Source organism: Rhododendron vialii, chromosome 6a (assembly GCF_030253575.1).
Source record: "Rhododendron vialii isolate Sample 1 chromosome 6a, ASM3025357v1".
In the NCBI taxonomy this organism is placed as follows: domain Eukaryota; kingdom Viridiplantae; phylum Streptophyta; class Magnoliopsida; order Ericales; family Ericaceae; genus Rhododendron; species Rhododendron vialii.
In genome coordinates this window covers 226,424-242,142 of record NC_080562.1, presented here as the reverse complement: position 1 = coordinate 242,142, position 15,719 = coordinate 226,424, and the positions used below count along the sequence as shown (strand labels likewise).

At 39.1% G+C, this 15,719-nt stretch overlaps 2 protein-coding genes across 3 annotated transcripts; one reads left to right on the top strand and one right to left on the bottom strand.

Moving 5' to 3' along the window:
- The first annotated feature begins 1,298 nt into the window (after positions 1-1,298).
- Positions 1,299-7,693, top strand: LOC131330769 (squamosa promoter-binding-like protein 14). Of its 2 annotated transcripts, none has more exons than XM_058364490.1 (11): positions 1,299-1,866; positions 2,352-2,962; positions 3,238-3,431; positions 3,517-4,343; positions 4,457-4,531; positions 4,620-4,727; positions 4,814-4,931; positions 5,085-5,220; positions 5,307-5,451; positions 5,553-6,152; positions 6,494-7,693. In XM_058364490.1, exons 2-11 carry the CDS (start codon positions 2,379-2,381, stop codon positions 6,914-6,916), a joined length of 3,210 nt encoding a protein of 1,069 aa, XP_058220473.1. In that variant the 5' UTR covers positions 1,299-1,866; positions 2,352-2,378; the 3' UTR covers positions 6,917-7,693. The 2 variants fall into 2 exon arrangements, with proteins under 2 accessions (XP_058220473.1, XP_058220474.1); XM_058364491.1 differs by having other exon boundaries at positions 2,347-2,962.
- Positions 7,694-8,701: 1,008 nt separating this feature from the next.
- LOC131330770 (protein VACUOLELESS GAMETOPHYTES) lies at positions 8,702-10,913 on the bottom strand. The gene is made up of 2 exons (XM_058364492.1): positions 10,057-10,913; positions 8,702-9,480 (listed from the first exon to the last, which is right to left on the bottom strand). The coding sequence occupies exons 1-2, from the start codon at positions 10,436-10,438 to the stop codon at positions 8,975-8,977; spliced, it is 888 nt and encodes a 295-aa protein (XP_058220475.1). The 5' UTR covers positions 10,439-10,913; the 3' UTR covers positions 8,702-8,974.
- Positions 10,914-15,719: the final 4,806 nt, after the last annotated feature.

Here is a 15,719-nt window from a genome sequence, read left to right as displayed (position 1 = left end):
AGCCCACCGACCCATTTCCTCCAAATTGCGCCGCCGCCCCTATCTATGGGTCAAAACCAATTTATTTTGCTATAAAGTCTGTTTTGCCCCCATTTCCTTAAACAAATCAAACCCAAATCGTTTTGCTCCGGTTTCAACAAATTGGTCGAGTTTTTCCGATTCGGATGGTGCGAAAAAGTCAAAGTTAGAGATGACGAGGAGCGAGAAATAGAGGATGGCCATAGCTGAGAAGGTCAAAGAGGATCAAAAAATAGAAATGGCAATGGAGTTGAGAGGTTGGGGAGGAGCGAGAAACAGATGAGGGACCCACATTTGAGGTCAAGCCTGAATCCAAAGATTTAGTTTTAGAATCAATGATTGTTGAAAAAATCCAACCAAATTTGGCAGAAATTGTGGATTTTGTTGATTGGAAAGCAGAGGAAATTAGGAGGGTTCAAGAAGTAGAAGCGACAATGGATCTAGCGCAGTGAAATGGTGGAGTTTTGATTGTGTGCATATCTTTTACTTCATAACATGTAAAGTGGGACCAGTTAACGAGTGATGTATGCCACATCAGCAATTTTGTTGACGGAATGGATGAAGGCTAATGGTAGGTGCCTCATTTTGAGAATTTTGTAAGTCCAGGTGTTTAATTGAAATAAAATGAAGTCTAAGTGTTTCGATGACATTGGAATGAAAATTCAGGTGCCATTTTGAAATTTTCCCGAAAATATTGACGAGGACGTGGGAAGAAACATTAGCCAAGTCGTCCCACTCGTGTCAACATGTTACTCCTACTGGAAGGAATCGAGAAATACTCCACGGAAATACTAATGTCCTTTTCGGGAAGAGAAATAAAATACTTATTTTCTAAGAAAGTAATTTTAAGTTTAAAATTATGCGCTTAAGTAAATAATTTTTTTATCAATATAGATTTTATTTGTTAGATCTTGTTAAGATATTTGATACGATGCAAAAAAAAATCAAAAAATTATTTTTTATTTACATTATTTTTAAATTTAAAAATATAAAATAAATATTTATTTTTTAAAAAAGTATTCTAAAACGGGACCTATAAACGAATTTGTACGTACTAATAATTTTATTCGTTTATTGGAGTATTGTTTTATGCTAAAGAAAGAGACGTACATAATGATAAGAAACAACTGGAAAAGAATGAGTTCGTACAACTCCAGGTAACGGTTGACGGTACCAAATACATGTACCTTTCGTTTTCTTTTTCTTTTTTTAAATTCCAATTTGATTACCCATTTTCCCAAACCTTTTTATTTTTATTTTTATTGAGAGTCTTCCTTTTGGTTTGGAGGAGTACTGTGGATGAGAGAGAAAAGGCAGGAAAAACGCAGTGTAAACTCGGAAAAGTCGTGGATTGTTCGTGGGGTCCGTGTGGGCGGCCGGAAGCCCAAATCTGGGTTGAATTTACTGTTTCTGCCTCTCAAGTCTCAAGGGAAGAGGAAAATAAACAAAAAAAGGAAAAGTAGTAGTAGTACTACTCCTGTTTGTTTATTGGAAGAGAGAAGAAAAAGTAAAAAAGATAGTTGAGTTGCAAAGAGACTTGCTCCCTTTCTTTCTTCACCGCACCAAACATCCTCTCAGATCTGGTATTTTCTCTCTTTTTGTCCAATTTTCCGGTTGAAATTTCATCTGGTTGCAGATCTCGGCAAGCCCTGATATCCATCCGATGCAGTAGCTCCTTTTACGGGCCAGATCAGGACCCAGTAATCTCACTACACACACCAAACTCTAGAGAGGGGTTTTCTTTGAATCTTTCCTCTTTTCGAAAGGGTTGATATTCTCTTCTTCTGGCTGAAGAACGAGATTTGAGCTGAGGCGGTTTCTCGTATAGGCTGTGGATAAACGTGATAGGTACTGGCTGGCTCTTTTCCGTTATTTTCCTGTATTTACGTTCAACAGTCTTCCATACAGTTTAGGGCATTTGGAATTCTTTCCGTTTGAAATAAGTAATCGGAGCTTTTGCCTCGTGTCGGCATAATCCTCTCATCTCCTCGTCTTTCACCAAAAGCAATCCTAACTTCAAGAGGCTAGGACAACTCAAAGAACTCTCTCTCTCTCTCTCTCTCTCTCTCTCTCTCTCTCTCTCTCTTTAATCCGGTTGTCAATTGATTTTCTCTAGAAAGCTATTTGTAAATTTTTTTTTTTTGTCTCTGTTTTTCGCTACCTCTCTTGCTATATTTGATTTTGTACTGATGTTGCAGGACGTTAGTGTTTGAACCAATCATATTTGAATTTTTATTGTTTTTTTACGTAACTTTTTTGAATCAAGGAGTCTATTCATGTTGAACACTGAATTTGATCATAACAAGTTCAATTTATTCCCTCTCAGAGTATAGGGTTGTGGGTTCAAGACTTTAAAAGAGATGGAAGAGGTGGGTGCGCAAGTAGCTCCTCCAATTTTTATGCACCAAACTCTCGGGGGTCGATTCTGTGATGGGCATTCCATGACAAAGAAGCGTAGTCTACCGTTTCAGCCTCCGAATTTTCAGCAGCAGCAGCAATCACGGTTACCCGCTGGGTCTAACTGGAATCCCAATGGATGGGATTGGGACAGCGTCAGGTTTGTTGCCAAACCCTTGGAATTGGATGTTTCGTGTACTGGTGCGGAAAGATCGATCCAGTCCAAGCAGCAGAGAACAAGTGATGGGGAAGGTAGTGGGCTTCCTACAAATAACAACTCTGTGGATGGAGACGATGAAAGCCTACGGTTGAACCTAGGGGGTGGCTTGAATTCAATCGAGGAGCCCGTGTCAAAGCCCAATAAGAGAGTCCGGTCTGGATCTCCCGGTGGCGGCAGCTATCCCATGTGTCAGGTAGATAACTGCAGGGAAGATTTGTCAAATGCTAAAGACTATCACCGGCGACATAAAGTGTGTGAGGTTCATAGTAAGTCAACTCATGCCTTAGTAGGAAAGCAGATGCAAAGGTTCTGCCAACAGTGCAGCAGGTTGGCTAACTTGATTCTGCAATTTTCCTCAATTTTCAGTTATCTCATGTGGTAGATGATTCATGAGTTGGGTTATAGGAAGATTCTTTCTTTGTTCTAGTCTAAAGTTAAGTTTGTTTAGAGGAATTGAAATGCATAACTCTTCCATTCTTTTCCCCGCACGTTTTATCTATTTGTTGACTGTTATGGCAAAACTTTGTCCGTCATTGTCTACTGCTATTTCTTTGACCGCTACAACCAGTATCATTGATGTGTTGTTGTGGTCTTTTTCACAGGTTTCATCCTCTTTCAGAATTTGACGAGGGAAAGCGAAGTTGTAGGCGTAGACTTGCTGGGCACAACCGCAGAAGGAGGAAAACTCAGACAGAGGATGTTTCCTCGCGGATATCACTCTCTGGAAACAATGATAATAATGGGAATGGGGATTTGGACATCGTCAATTTGCTAACAGTTTTAGCTCGTGCACAAGGTAAAAAAGTTGGATAATCGAATTGTTTTCCATGTCTCTCTCTCTTTCTCTTGTATGATATCTATATTTGCGGTTTTGTACACAGGGAACAAAGACGTCAAAAGCACTAATTGCTCGTTGCTACCTAACAAAGATCATCTCATTCATATTCTCAGTAAGATAAATACGTTACCTTCGCCATTAGATTTGGAAGCAAAGTTGCCGACATCAGCAAGTTCAAGTAAAACAGTTCCAGAACAAGCCTCTTTAGATAACCAGAGCAGATTGAACCGCACCATCTCTTCTTCATCCACAAAAGACTTACTTGCTGTTCTGTCAGCCACTCTGGCTGCCCCTAGTTCTAAGGCCATTCAGGTTTCATCTCCAAGCAGCAGCCAAGTTGTTGATGCAAATAAAACTATGGACCAAGCATTGAGTCTTAGTATGAAAAATAGAGCAGCTCTTGAGTTCCCTTCAGTTGGAGGGGAGAGAAGTAGTTCAAGTTACCAGTCCCCCGTTGAAGATTCAGATTGCCAAGTTCAAGTAACCGGAGCAACTTTACCTTTGCAGCTCTTCAGTTCCTCACCAGAAGATGATGGCCCACCAAATCTCGCAACTGCCAGAAAATACTTCTCTTCGGACAGCAGTAATCCCATTGAAGAGGCTTCACCGTCATCATCTCCATCTGCTGTGCAGAAACTGTTTCCAATGCAGACCACGAGAGCAACTGACCCACAAGGGATCTCAAAAAGCGGAGAAATTGCAAATGCTGAAACCAGCAAGGCTCGTGATTGTGAAACATCCCTTGAGCTTTTTGGACGATCAAACAGAAGTCTTGACCACAGTTCATTCCAAAGCTATCCATACCAAGCTGGATACACATCCTCTTCTGGGTCTGATCATTCGCCTTCAAGTTCCAATTCTGATGCTCAGGTAGTTCGGGGCTTTTACCATTTGAGTGGCCTGATTATGTGGACTTTGGTTGCCATTTTACACTTGTGGTTTGATTTGTTTTGCCTGTCTCATGGTTCATAATATATCTTTAGGATCGCACTGGGAGGATGATTTTCAAATTGTTCGGTAAGAATCCAAGTCAATTACCAGAAACGTTGCGAACACAGGTGATGGTTTGTGGTTATGCCTCGAGTCTTTAGCGTTCTTACTGTTGTTGATAAGATATCCTAATACTGTTGTTGCCTCTCTTCTTAGATCTATAATTGGCTCTCTCACAGTCCGTCAGACATGGAGAGTTACATCAGGCCTGGTTGTGTAGTTTTATCCATTTACATTTCAATGCCATTGTCTGCTTGGGAGCAAGTCAGTGAACATCCTTCTCTTATATAGCTTAGTTTTCTCGTGTGGCTTTTCACTTACCATTTGCAGGGTGTGTGTGGTTTTTGCAGCTGGAATCAAATCTTCTTCAGCATGTCAGTTCTTTGGTTTGGGATTCTGATAGTGACTTGTGGAGAAATGGAAGGTTTTTAGTTCATACAGGCAGGCAGTTAGCTTCTCATAAAGATGGTTAGTATCAGCTTATTATGATTATTATCCAGATAAAACTAAAAAGTGGGGAAAAATAGTTATTTGCTGAAGTACGTCATTATTGTAGTAGAAAGTTCTGTTTTTTATGACCTTGTGGTTAGAACTTGCCTGACCCAAGTTATGAACCTTCAGGAGAGATTCGTCTATGCAAATCTTGGAGAGCACGGCGATCCCCCAAGCTAGTTTCAGTGTCCCCTTTGGCAGTTGTGGGTGGGGAAGAGACCTCACTTGTTTTGAGAGGGCGGAATCTGACTTCTCCTGGCACCAAGTAAGTAGACCGTTCTTCCGCAAGCATAGCTGTTCCAGTTTCTTTTGCCCATTTGTTTCAGACTTATAATTTCGATTATTGTGTAGGATTCACTGTACATGTATGGGAGGTTACCTATCAACGGAAGTTCTTGGATCAACCAGTCAGGAAACAGCACACAATGAGATGAGCTCGATCAGTTTTAAAATTCATGGGGTGGCTTCTGGTGTACTTGGTCGCTGTTTCATTGAGGTAGCACTTCTGGAATCAGCTGATCAATTTAGCATTCAGCGAGTATTTGTAAGTCTTATTAAGTCCCTGGGTGTTTTAACAACTGGTAATGATATGAGCAGGTTGAGAATGGTTTCAAAGGCACCAGTTTTCCTGTGATAATAGCTGATGCTGCCATCTGCCAAGAACTGAGACTCCTGGAGCCTGAATTTGGTGAAGGTGCAGAAGTACGTGATACTATTTTGGAGGACCAGATTCATGACGTTGGGCAGCCCCCATCAAAGGTAGAAGTGCTGCACTTCTTAAATGAGCTTGGATGGCTATTCCAAAGGAAGAGAAACTCTTTGATGATTGATAATCCGGATTATACACTTGCTCGGTTCCAGTTTTTGTTCATATTCTCTGTTGAAAGGGACTGTTGTGCCTTGGTGAAAACCCTCCTGGACATACTACTAGAAAGGGATATGCATAGAGGTGAGCAACCAAGGGAGTCTTTGGAGATGCTGTCGGAGATTCACCTCTTGAACAGGGCAGTGAAAAGGAGGTGTAGGAACATGGTTGACCTGCTCATTCATTATTATGTACACAGCAGTAATGATACTTCCAAGTACATTTTCCCACCAAATCTTCTTGGACCTGGTGGTGTTACACCTCTACATCTTGCTGCCTGTACATCTGGCTCGGATGATTTGATTGATGCTTTGACAAGTGACCCACAGGAGGTATTTTGGTTTTCTCTGATACTCTTGAATTCCTTCTCTAGGGTTTTTTGTTTGAATTCCCTCTCCAGGTTTCAATTTCTTGGAAGATTCCAACAAAGTACTTTGAGTTTCTTATTACTTTAGGAAGCTTCATTTTACCAAAAGTACAGTTGTTATGACGGGTCTTTTCTGGCAAATAAAGAAAAAAAGGAAACGAAAGGAAAAAAAAAGAGAAAAAGGTCAAGGATTTGATCTTAATTTGGCTTTGACTTGGCGGTTTTCTTTCTTATGTTTTTCAGGCAAGTTTTCGATTTTTGTGTTTTCAGTACACCGTTGATATTCCTCCCTTCCCTCCAATGCAGATTGGGTTGAACTGTTGGAACTCCCTCCTGGACTCAAATGGGCTATCTCCGTATGCATATGCCTCGATGAGAAACAACCACTCTTATAACAGGATGATTGCTCGAAAGCTTGCTGACAAGAAAAATGGTCAAGTCTCTATATCTATCGGAAATGAGATACAATCGCTGGGAGTGAGTCAGGACCAACATCATAGGTCCCAATTCAAGAAAGGGCAAAAATCTTGTTCCAAGTGTGCAGTAGTGGCTTCAAGATATAACAAGAGGATGCCCGGTTCACAAGGCTTCCTTCACCGCCCGTACATACATTCAATGCTTGCTATTGCTGCTGTCTGTGTTTGTGTCTGCTTGATTTTGCGAGGCCACCCGGAAACTCATTTATGTGAGCCCTTCAGGTGGGAGAATTTGAATTATGGCACAAGTTAGTTGGAAGGTAAAACAATAACTATATGCCTACTTCTGAGTAAAGAAAAGAGGAACATAACCCAATTTAGTTGGAAGGTAAAACAATAACTCTATGCCTACTTCGGAGAAAGAGGAAAGGGGGAGTAGAAGATTAAATTTGGATGAGTTCAGTTGCCAGATGCCTGAGGAGGTAGTGAACTTGGGGTATTACTAGAGTGGGATGTACTTCTAATGGTGGATCTAGAAAGGGCGCAGTGGTGGAAGACAAGGGCAGCTTGTGATCCTGTTGCTCTATACTTGTATCTTCCCAAACCTGAAATTGGGGATCATTTTGCATTTGGCCTTTCCTTCATACACTTACTGTGGACAGGAGATTGTTTCTCTAGGACATAGTGAACTCAATGTTGGGAAAACACTGTTAATTGTAGCATACAGGATGAGAAGAAGTGATGGAAATGAAGGCTGAAGAAAGTGAAACATCGAAGGCCCTGAATTAGGAGAGCAGCAGAAACGCAGAGAGAGTAAACAATCCAACTCCTCAAATGCGACCGTGTCTAATTTAGTTAGTTTTGGTGGTGGTTATTTTCCTCCTTGATTTCGGGGGATACCATAGTGTAGAGAAAGATTCTATCGGGATTGATATCATCGGTACTGTAAAGTCAATCCAAATAGGATCGTTGAGTAACTATGATATTTATTAGGTGGACAGTGAAAATAGTAGTAACATACTAACATATATGGAGTCCTTCATTTTGAGTAACTAGCATAAAATGTTGAAATTACTGAATTCCTCTCAAACGCTGTGTCATATGCAATTGTATAACAACCGCCATGGGTACTGTAAAGTCGATCCATTTTCGTTTCAAAAATGGAACCGTGAGTGTGTGGTGTCGGTACTTCCAGGTCTATTTGATTGGCCGGAGTAGGCATGAGATTGAATTACAAATCAAGCATGACCCCGGGGCCTAATTATTTGGATCTACGTTCGCCACCACAAACAGAATACCAATAGGCAAGGGCGTAGGGAAAAGGGTATTTTACTCCATCTTGTGTTTGCTAGGGCCTTTGTTTGCTAAGCTACTCGGATGGAAATCTCCTCTGAACAGAAATTGCAAGGACTTCAATTAGATGAGAGGGAGAATTTGATTTCGCCTTTAGAGCAAAAGAATTGCCGTCAGATGTTGATAGTGCTGCTTTCTTAAAACGTGTTTCTCATCCGAAACGGTCATCTTATCTAATGGATTATGGTCCCGTGAGGGAAGAACACAAGAAAGTGTAAGGAACTCATCAGAGCCTGTTTGGCTCTGGTGTCTGATGTGGGGGAGGGGTGAGAGGATCGAGAAGATTACCAATGAGTTTAAGATGGGTAAGTAGCACACCATCTCTGAATTTTATGCCGAATATGCGGACGGGTTTTTGTCATTTTTTCATTATTATTGTGTGTGACCATCTGATTGGAAACTTGAGATTGATGCGTGTTTGGAGAATAATCTACTCCATATTCTGATTGATTGCTCATAGTAGCAATACTTTTGACAGTTCGCTTCACATAAGTCTTCCAGTTCCCATGTACTGTAGTAGTTGATTAACTAATTCATTTTACCTTATTTTTCGAGGATTGATTCCAAGGCAGAGGTGCTAAGTTGATGCAGCCAAGCCAGCAAACTGTTTTTCTTCTTCTTTATTTTGTTTTCTAACCTTTTTTTTCGTAATCTTGACAAGTACTAATTAGGTAATTGAATAAAAAAAAGAACGCCCCTGCCTTATCCAATTAAACTGCTTCTACCATAAACATATACTCCTATGTACAAGCACAGACAACCATACTTCCAATACACATAACAATACATGTTTATAAGCAGATACACGTCACAATTTGGCATGCCACCCTCAATATCAACCAACCTCCATCTTCTCCCCGATGTAGCCAAGAAACCTCTTCATCTACACAAAATTATTCAATACAAGAGTGAGAACATAGTTGTTCTGCTTCAAACACTCCGAATTTTTATTTTGAGGACACATACTACAAGCGTAATGAATTAAGAACAGGTTACTATTAGAGCTACGAGTATTTATTCATCCCTGATCTATTGTTGGTGTTTCTCTTCTTCTTCTATTACTACCAACGCACCTTCCTCTTATATTCTGAACGATTGCTTGTCCAACACCTTCCCCAATCCCATCGATAAGGCCACCAATAAATTCTACGATGACAAGAGACGCCACACGTGCTGCAGCTCCAAGCATGCTGGGCTTCACTGGGCCCTTTATTCCGTTGGCTTGTAGCCCGTTAATCATGTCCTTTGCACAAACTGCATGGAGATGGTAATCGCAGCAAACCGTGCAACCGTACACTCTACCTGACCTCTTCCTCTTGCACTCACCGCAGACAAAACCAGACTCCCCACTTGAAGCAGTCATAGCCGGTAGGAGCTTCAAGGAGTGTGGATGGATTGAAAAGTTGACTTGAGTAGAAAGCATTGCACAACATGGATGCATCTGGAAGCTACAGGCGCTGCACCGGAATGTAAATCCCTTTGTTGCCTTCCCACAAACATCACAGCTTGGCCAACCAATTCCACCTTTTAACAATTGAAAATACAAAACAGTAGCATCTAATTAACCAGGTTATCTTTTAGCTGCTAACAGTAATACAGACTACGTTTCGACGTCAAATATTTTTCTGAAAGATGTTTTTCTTGGTTATGCTGTTTCGTTGAACAAGGAGTATGTAAAACATTTGTAAGGAGAAGTATATTGTGTTATAGGGCCAAGAACGATTTACATTCAAAAAGCTCGTAATTCAGTTTTGGTATCTGAAATTTCGTAGTTTGTGACTAGTGCATTTGACATCTTTGATTTTTCAACCTATTCTCTTGATAGATTTGGCGTTGGGTCAAACTGAATGCAAAGGCTGATACAGATTCAGGTTGACGCAATGCTGAAGCATGTCACTTATGAATTGGTCTTGGAAACTATTTGGCGTGAAAACATAAAGAAAACGACTATTTTGTGCAAAATCATTCGATGCAAAAAACTAAAGAATTTTCTACTTTCAAATAGATGGAGGGAAAAACCGAATCATAGAAACTTCTCATATGCAAAACATATAAGTAAAGAATATGAGGAGGAAGCAGTACGTAGTACTTTTGAGTTACCTGATTTGGATTTGGAGCGGAAGAGGAGTTGGTGTTGGCCATGGAGGGGGTGAGTGTTGAGAGATGGAGGAGACAAGGCGCAAAATTCATGTAGCTGAAAATCACATTGTTGGCACGCAAACCTCTTGCCTGCACCGTACTCCTTGCAGCCTGTGCAAGTAAAGAGATCAGGGAGTGTCATTTTTGCTAGGGGATGCTGCTGGTGACTGATATGAACTATTTCTTCTTGGTAACTAGGTTCAGGGGAGGTCGGGAATTCGAACGAAAAGGTCTTTTTTGGGATGTTTGTTGTGGGTTGAGCAGAGGTTTCGAGTAGTTCCATTGAAGGATACTTTTTGAGGAGAAATGTTCCAGATTTGCTCAAGGAATTTGTGCTCATCATAATTGGCTCTGGTGCTACCCTCTTTTTCTCCAAAATCCAAGAGCAAGAAAGAAAAAGCCTAGAACCCAACCTCAATTTTTCTGGAGTCTGAATTGGTGGTGGGAATTGCTAATGGGGGGAATATTATTTATGCTGGAAAAGTTGTCACTGTTTGAAGCCCATGGAGAAAGAGGATGCCAGTAAGAAACTCCCAGTTGATTGCCAGTGCTTACGGAGTATTATGCTCTTCTGCTTTTCCTGTTTACGAAAGTTAACCGAAACAACAAAATAATTCTGTAGAAGATTCTGAAAAAAGAAATAGGTTCAAGGGTGTCTCTCTTTTTATATGATTGTTTACAGAGGCCAAGGATCCTTTGTCCTCGAAAGTTTTTATTAATTAATGCAATCTCAAACACAAAAATTTTGAGGCACAATTGTGTGACTGCGAAGGCATAAGACTAGGTGACTGTGAATGCATTGAGGAATAAGAAATGGCATGTTTTTGGAATAGAGGATCTCCTACCATCAATTAATGTACATCATATGTTGTCGAAATTAGGTTTTTGTATGCTACATTATGCAGCTGGCTGAAACTGAATCCCATCGCATGGTTGAGGTATGTGATTCAATAAACCATTCACTAATCCAAGGCCCTTCCCAGGTGGTGTAGATTTGGACCTTTTGAAAAGGGGGGAAAAAAAAAAGAAAAAGATTTGACCCTTTTAAGAAAACCGTTGTGCAGTCAGGTTGGTTGTTATTTTGATCCTAAAATGAGAAACCATCATTAGGTGAGAACTGAGGAGAGGATCTTTGTGCTTAAAAAGTCCAATTGATATGGTTTGTGCTGCTCTACAAGCAAACAACCGAATAAATTCAGGGCCCAGACATATATGGAATCTTGACAGAAAGGGCAAAACGGAATAGAGATCGATCGGAAGTTGGAGCACAGTCAAGAAATAAGCACTATTTAACTGCTGCAAAGTCAAGGTTTTCCACTTTTGCTTTGATAATTGGGCAATTGCTTCCCGCAATCCTGAGTGAGTACGACATGTATCCACATTCCACAACCTTTTCAGAGGGTTCTTATTCGTTTTAAAAGTAGAAATGAAGAAATTGTTGCTGCCTTTTTCTTTTTTTCTGAAAGGGGTGTATGTGCATACTAAAGCAACGTATTTCCTGTGGTATGAGTTGTAAAGGAATTAATAAACAAAAGATTGGATGGATTTTCTTTATCAATCTTTTGAATGGCTGCAGGGTCACTGATGCCCAATTACTAGTTTGTGTCTTGTAAGTGATTCCCCTTTGTTTCTCCATTTCAACCCATAACCACCATAAGTCAAGAAAAACACACTGAAAAAGATGAGAATAGAGATTTGATGGACACATCTCTCAGCCCTTTACAATTAAACTATCACCTTCAAACACCAGTTAGATATCTGCAGCATACTCTACTACACAAAGTTTACAATAGCATCTCATTTTTGAGCAAATCATACACACATGATACATGCACCCGGCCCCTTTCAGGCACTTTTGGGCAGTTCGTCGTTTTCTCTGTAATTAAATACATATGCTCTATTTTGACCCAAAGAAGTACCATGTCTGGAACCTCCTTCCTGTTTTTCTTATTCACGCATACCTGGAGCGAACTGAAAATTTGGGAAAGTCGGATGTCTAAATTAGCTAATAACACGCGAGGATTACTACTCAGTACTGGGGAGTTTTTATGTCTAAAATAGCATTGGTTCAAGTCATTTAATCCACCATTAATTAAAGTGCAATGAAATCTGGCTAATGATGATATATGTTGCTGCCATTACTATACAGAGAAGTGCTTGCTAGGAATATGTGAAACGCATTTCAGTGCATGTAAAAATGCTGTGTGAAAAATGTCGATACCAAAACTTATAGAATTTTATTCTGATTGTGGTCGCTAATACGTGCATTTGATAAAAATGCTTGTGAACTAAATGAGGATGGGCTATGAGTGGCACATGATTGATTTAATTTGTGAAAGTGCAAAATCATCAGTATCCATATACCACCACTACCACAATTTTTTTTTGGATAACTCAAGTGTATGGACTAGTTTACACGCATCTCGATTAATCTTGGCCGGGGACTAATCTTAACGTCTACGAGTAGGGGCTTAGTTAAAACATAGCAAAACTCCGTATGCCACCACCACCACATACCACCAACCCTGTCCCCTCCCAGCTAGACACCAATGAAACTAATTATGTAAAACGTTTATCCCATCCCAAAACACCATTCTCAACCATTCAACAGCAAAGCCCATCCTCTGTGCCACCATCCTCAAATGCCCTGCTCCTCCTCCTCCTCCTCCTCCCTTGTCCCCCATCACAGCAATGTACCTACCTCGGCCTTTCACTTTAAAATCCTCCCTCTATTTGCAAACAAAATTTAGAGGGTCCATGAAAAGGGCAAAATAAAAGGTCATAGTCATTGCAAACAAAATTTAGAGGTACAAAATTGCGCACAGGTGAAACAGATAGGACAATTGGTGTAATTTGCACACCGATAATTAAATGCATGATAGCCGAGCAAAAAAGAGAAAAAATGATTAAATGCATGATAGTTAGTATTAAATTTAGACGCAATTAATTTATATTATTTATGTATATGTTCTTATGGTGCAGTAATTAATGTTATTTTAATAATTTAGGGTGACTAATGTCTCAAAACTAATGTTAGCATCTACTAGCTAGTGTAAACTTAATTTATTTAAAGAGAGGCAAACTCTTGTGTGGTCTGACCACAAAAGAGTTGAAAGCACATAGGCATTGTACAACCATCATAATGTATTCGTGTAAACGCGCGCAGTTGTACCATAACTTAAAACAAAACTTAAGACAATGTTACTAGCCGTATTAATTGCAATATCTCAATATTGTAAAACCGGAACAACCAACTCATACCTTAATAAGTCTGGCCTCAATTGTTTATAGACTGATTGAATCAGTCAGTCATCTCATGATCTCATCACTCTTAGGGGGACTGATATAAAAATTAAAAAAAACAGACATTAATATTCCGTTTGGGAAAAAAACAAAACTGAGTAGCAGAAACATGGAGGAATTTGATTTGCGTACTAGGGGAACCAACACACCAAACCGTTCATTGAAGTTTTAATTTAAAAATGTCATTCTATCGCGTCTTATGAGTTATGACTGGTGAAGGCAACTAGTGGAGTATTTAATTTGGGGGCGACTATTCGCAGCCCCGTATTTTCTCTTTTAACCTGTTTAAAATTTTCAATTATACTCGACAGTTAGTTACCGAAATTGAGATATATTTTCAGCATACAATTACCGAAATATAATATTTTTTTCAACAGCTATTTACTGAAAATGTATGTTCGGCAGTTGTTTACCAAAAGTTAAATATATTTTCGACATGTAGTTACCGAAATATAATATTGTTTTCAACAACTATTTACTGAAATGTTATGTATGATTTTCAACAACTATTTACCTAAATGTAGTGAGCTAAGAGAAAAAATACGGAACTGTGAATAGTCGGCCCCTTAATTTAAGAGCCGCTTATATCTGCTCGAGCACCTTAACCTTGTTTTTTTTTTTTTTTTTTAAATTTAAGCACCTTAACCTTGTTTGGTTTAAAGCAGCTTTGTAAGATTCACTTTGTTTGACTTAATAATTACTAATACGTACAAGTGAAAGTTTTTGTTTTTGTTTTCCCCATAAATCAAACGAACAAACAAACTATATATGTATGCGGCCTTGACAATCTCATATCACTTGATCATATATCCAGGAAATGCAATTAATCCATTGTTCTACAGTAGTACTACTTAAAAGTAGCGACAAAATAACTACCCCGTTCCAGAACTCAAAAAAAACCTTTATTTTTTAATAAGGCAATTTCAAGCTAAAAAATGAGAGGTTTATTGAAATCTAAAAATATGCACTATGGATCTTATTTGAAAGATCTCATTGAAATCTTTTATACGATGCAAAAAAAATTGAAATTTTATTTTTCATTTATATTATTTTTGAATTTAAAAATGTGAAATAAGCTGCTTATTTTTTTAGAAGGTTTTTGGAACGGGCCAAATGCTCCGAGCAAAAAACAAACAATAACTTGGTCGTCACGATGCCGAGGGAGGGAGGGAGGGTAGCCGGTTGGTGGTGATGGGCTCATGAGGCATTTTAGACAGCCACGTAGTCCATGCTCCCATAGCAACCAATAATTCTCTCTCTCTCTCTCTCTCTCTCTCTCATGCCCACTGTTAATGTAACGGGCCCCATTATGGGCTGCAATCATTACGTCATCGCTACACTACCCCACCACCATCGCCATTGGAGTACCTTTACTAGGGCTCAGATTCCGTCCTGTTACTTCCATCCAATCCGGTCTAGCTTGGATCATTTGTGGGACTTTTCTGGACCACAAGAACGATCAGAGTGTTTCTTTTTTTGAAGCTCGCCGAGAACATCGACCATGTGTTTGTATTAGGTGTTTGATTATGAATTATTTGAATTGATGTGTGTTCATAATATAAGGCTGAGTGTTTATATGTATTGATTTGGGAGCTAATATTTTGGATGAGTGTTCATTTAATTTGAATTGGGTTTTAATTCATATTTGGGCATGGTATTCAAATGATGAACTAACCTACAATAGTACGATTTTTTCATGTATTCTATGAATTTTTTTTAGGTGGTTATGTGACCATCTTGCCTACTATATAGAGCTCCCAGTGACCGTATATAAAAATTCTTCTGCAACTACATGCAGTTATACAAACAATACACAATACAAAGTATTTTGTTTGTAAATGCGTGTAGTTATAGAATTTTGGCTAACTTAAACAAGGGAGTGGTAGCTTTAGGTCGCTTCTACCTTCCTTATTAAATAAGTAGTAATTAGCTTCAACTAATGAAACATAGGATCCAAATAGTTTTATCCTATGTTTCACCATTTAAACTAAAAAATAATTTTTTTACCACTTTCAGAATCTCAATATAAAGTCAATACCAAGACATATGATATCTAATAAGTTTGTCAAAAATGGGACCCCTTTCTAAAGGATGCTTGTAGACCAGTAGTTGGTAGTAACAAAGATCATGCATTCTCGCTAAATTTTCACAAAATCTCGAAAGTCTAAACTCTATGGGAAAACATATATAGATATAACTCAACGTTAAAATTTTCATTTGTTTTGTTCGATTCTTGTTAAGAAAATAAAAGCAACATTATAAAAGCTCCATTATGTGAGGGGAATAATGAAATTTTCTCTAACTACTGTATTTGCTCTCTT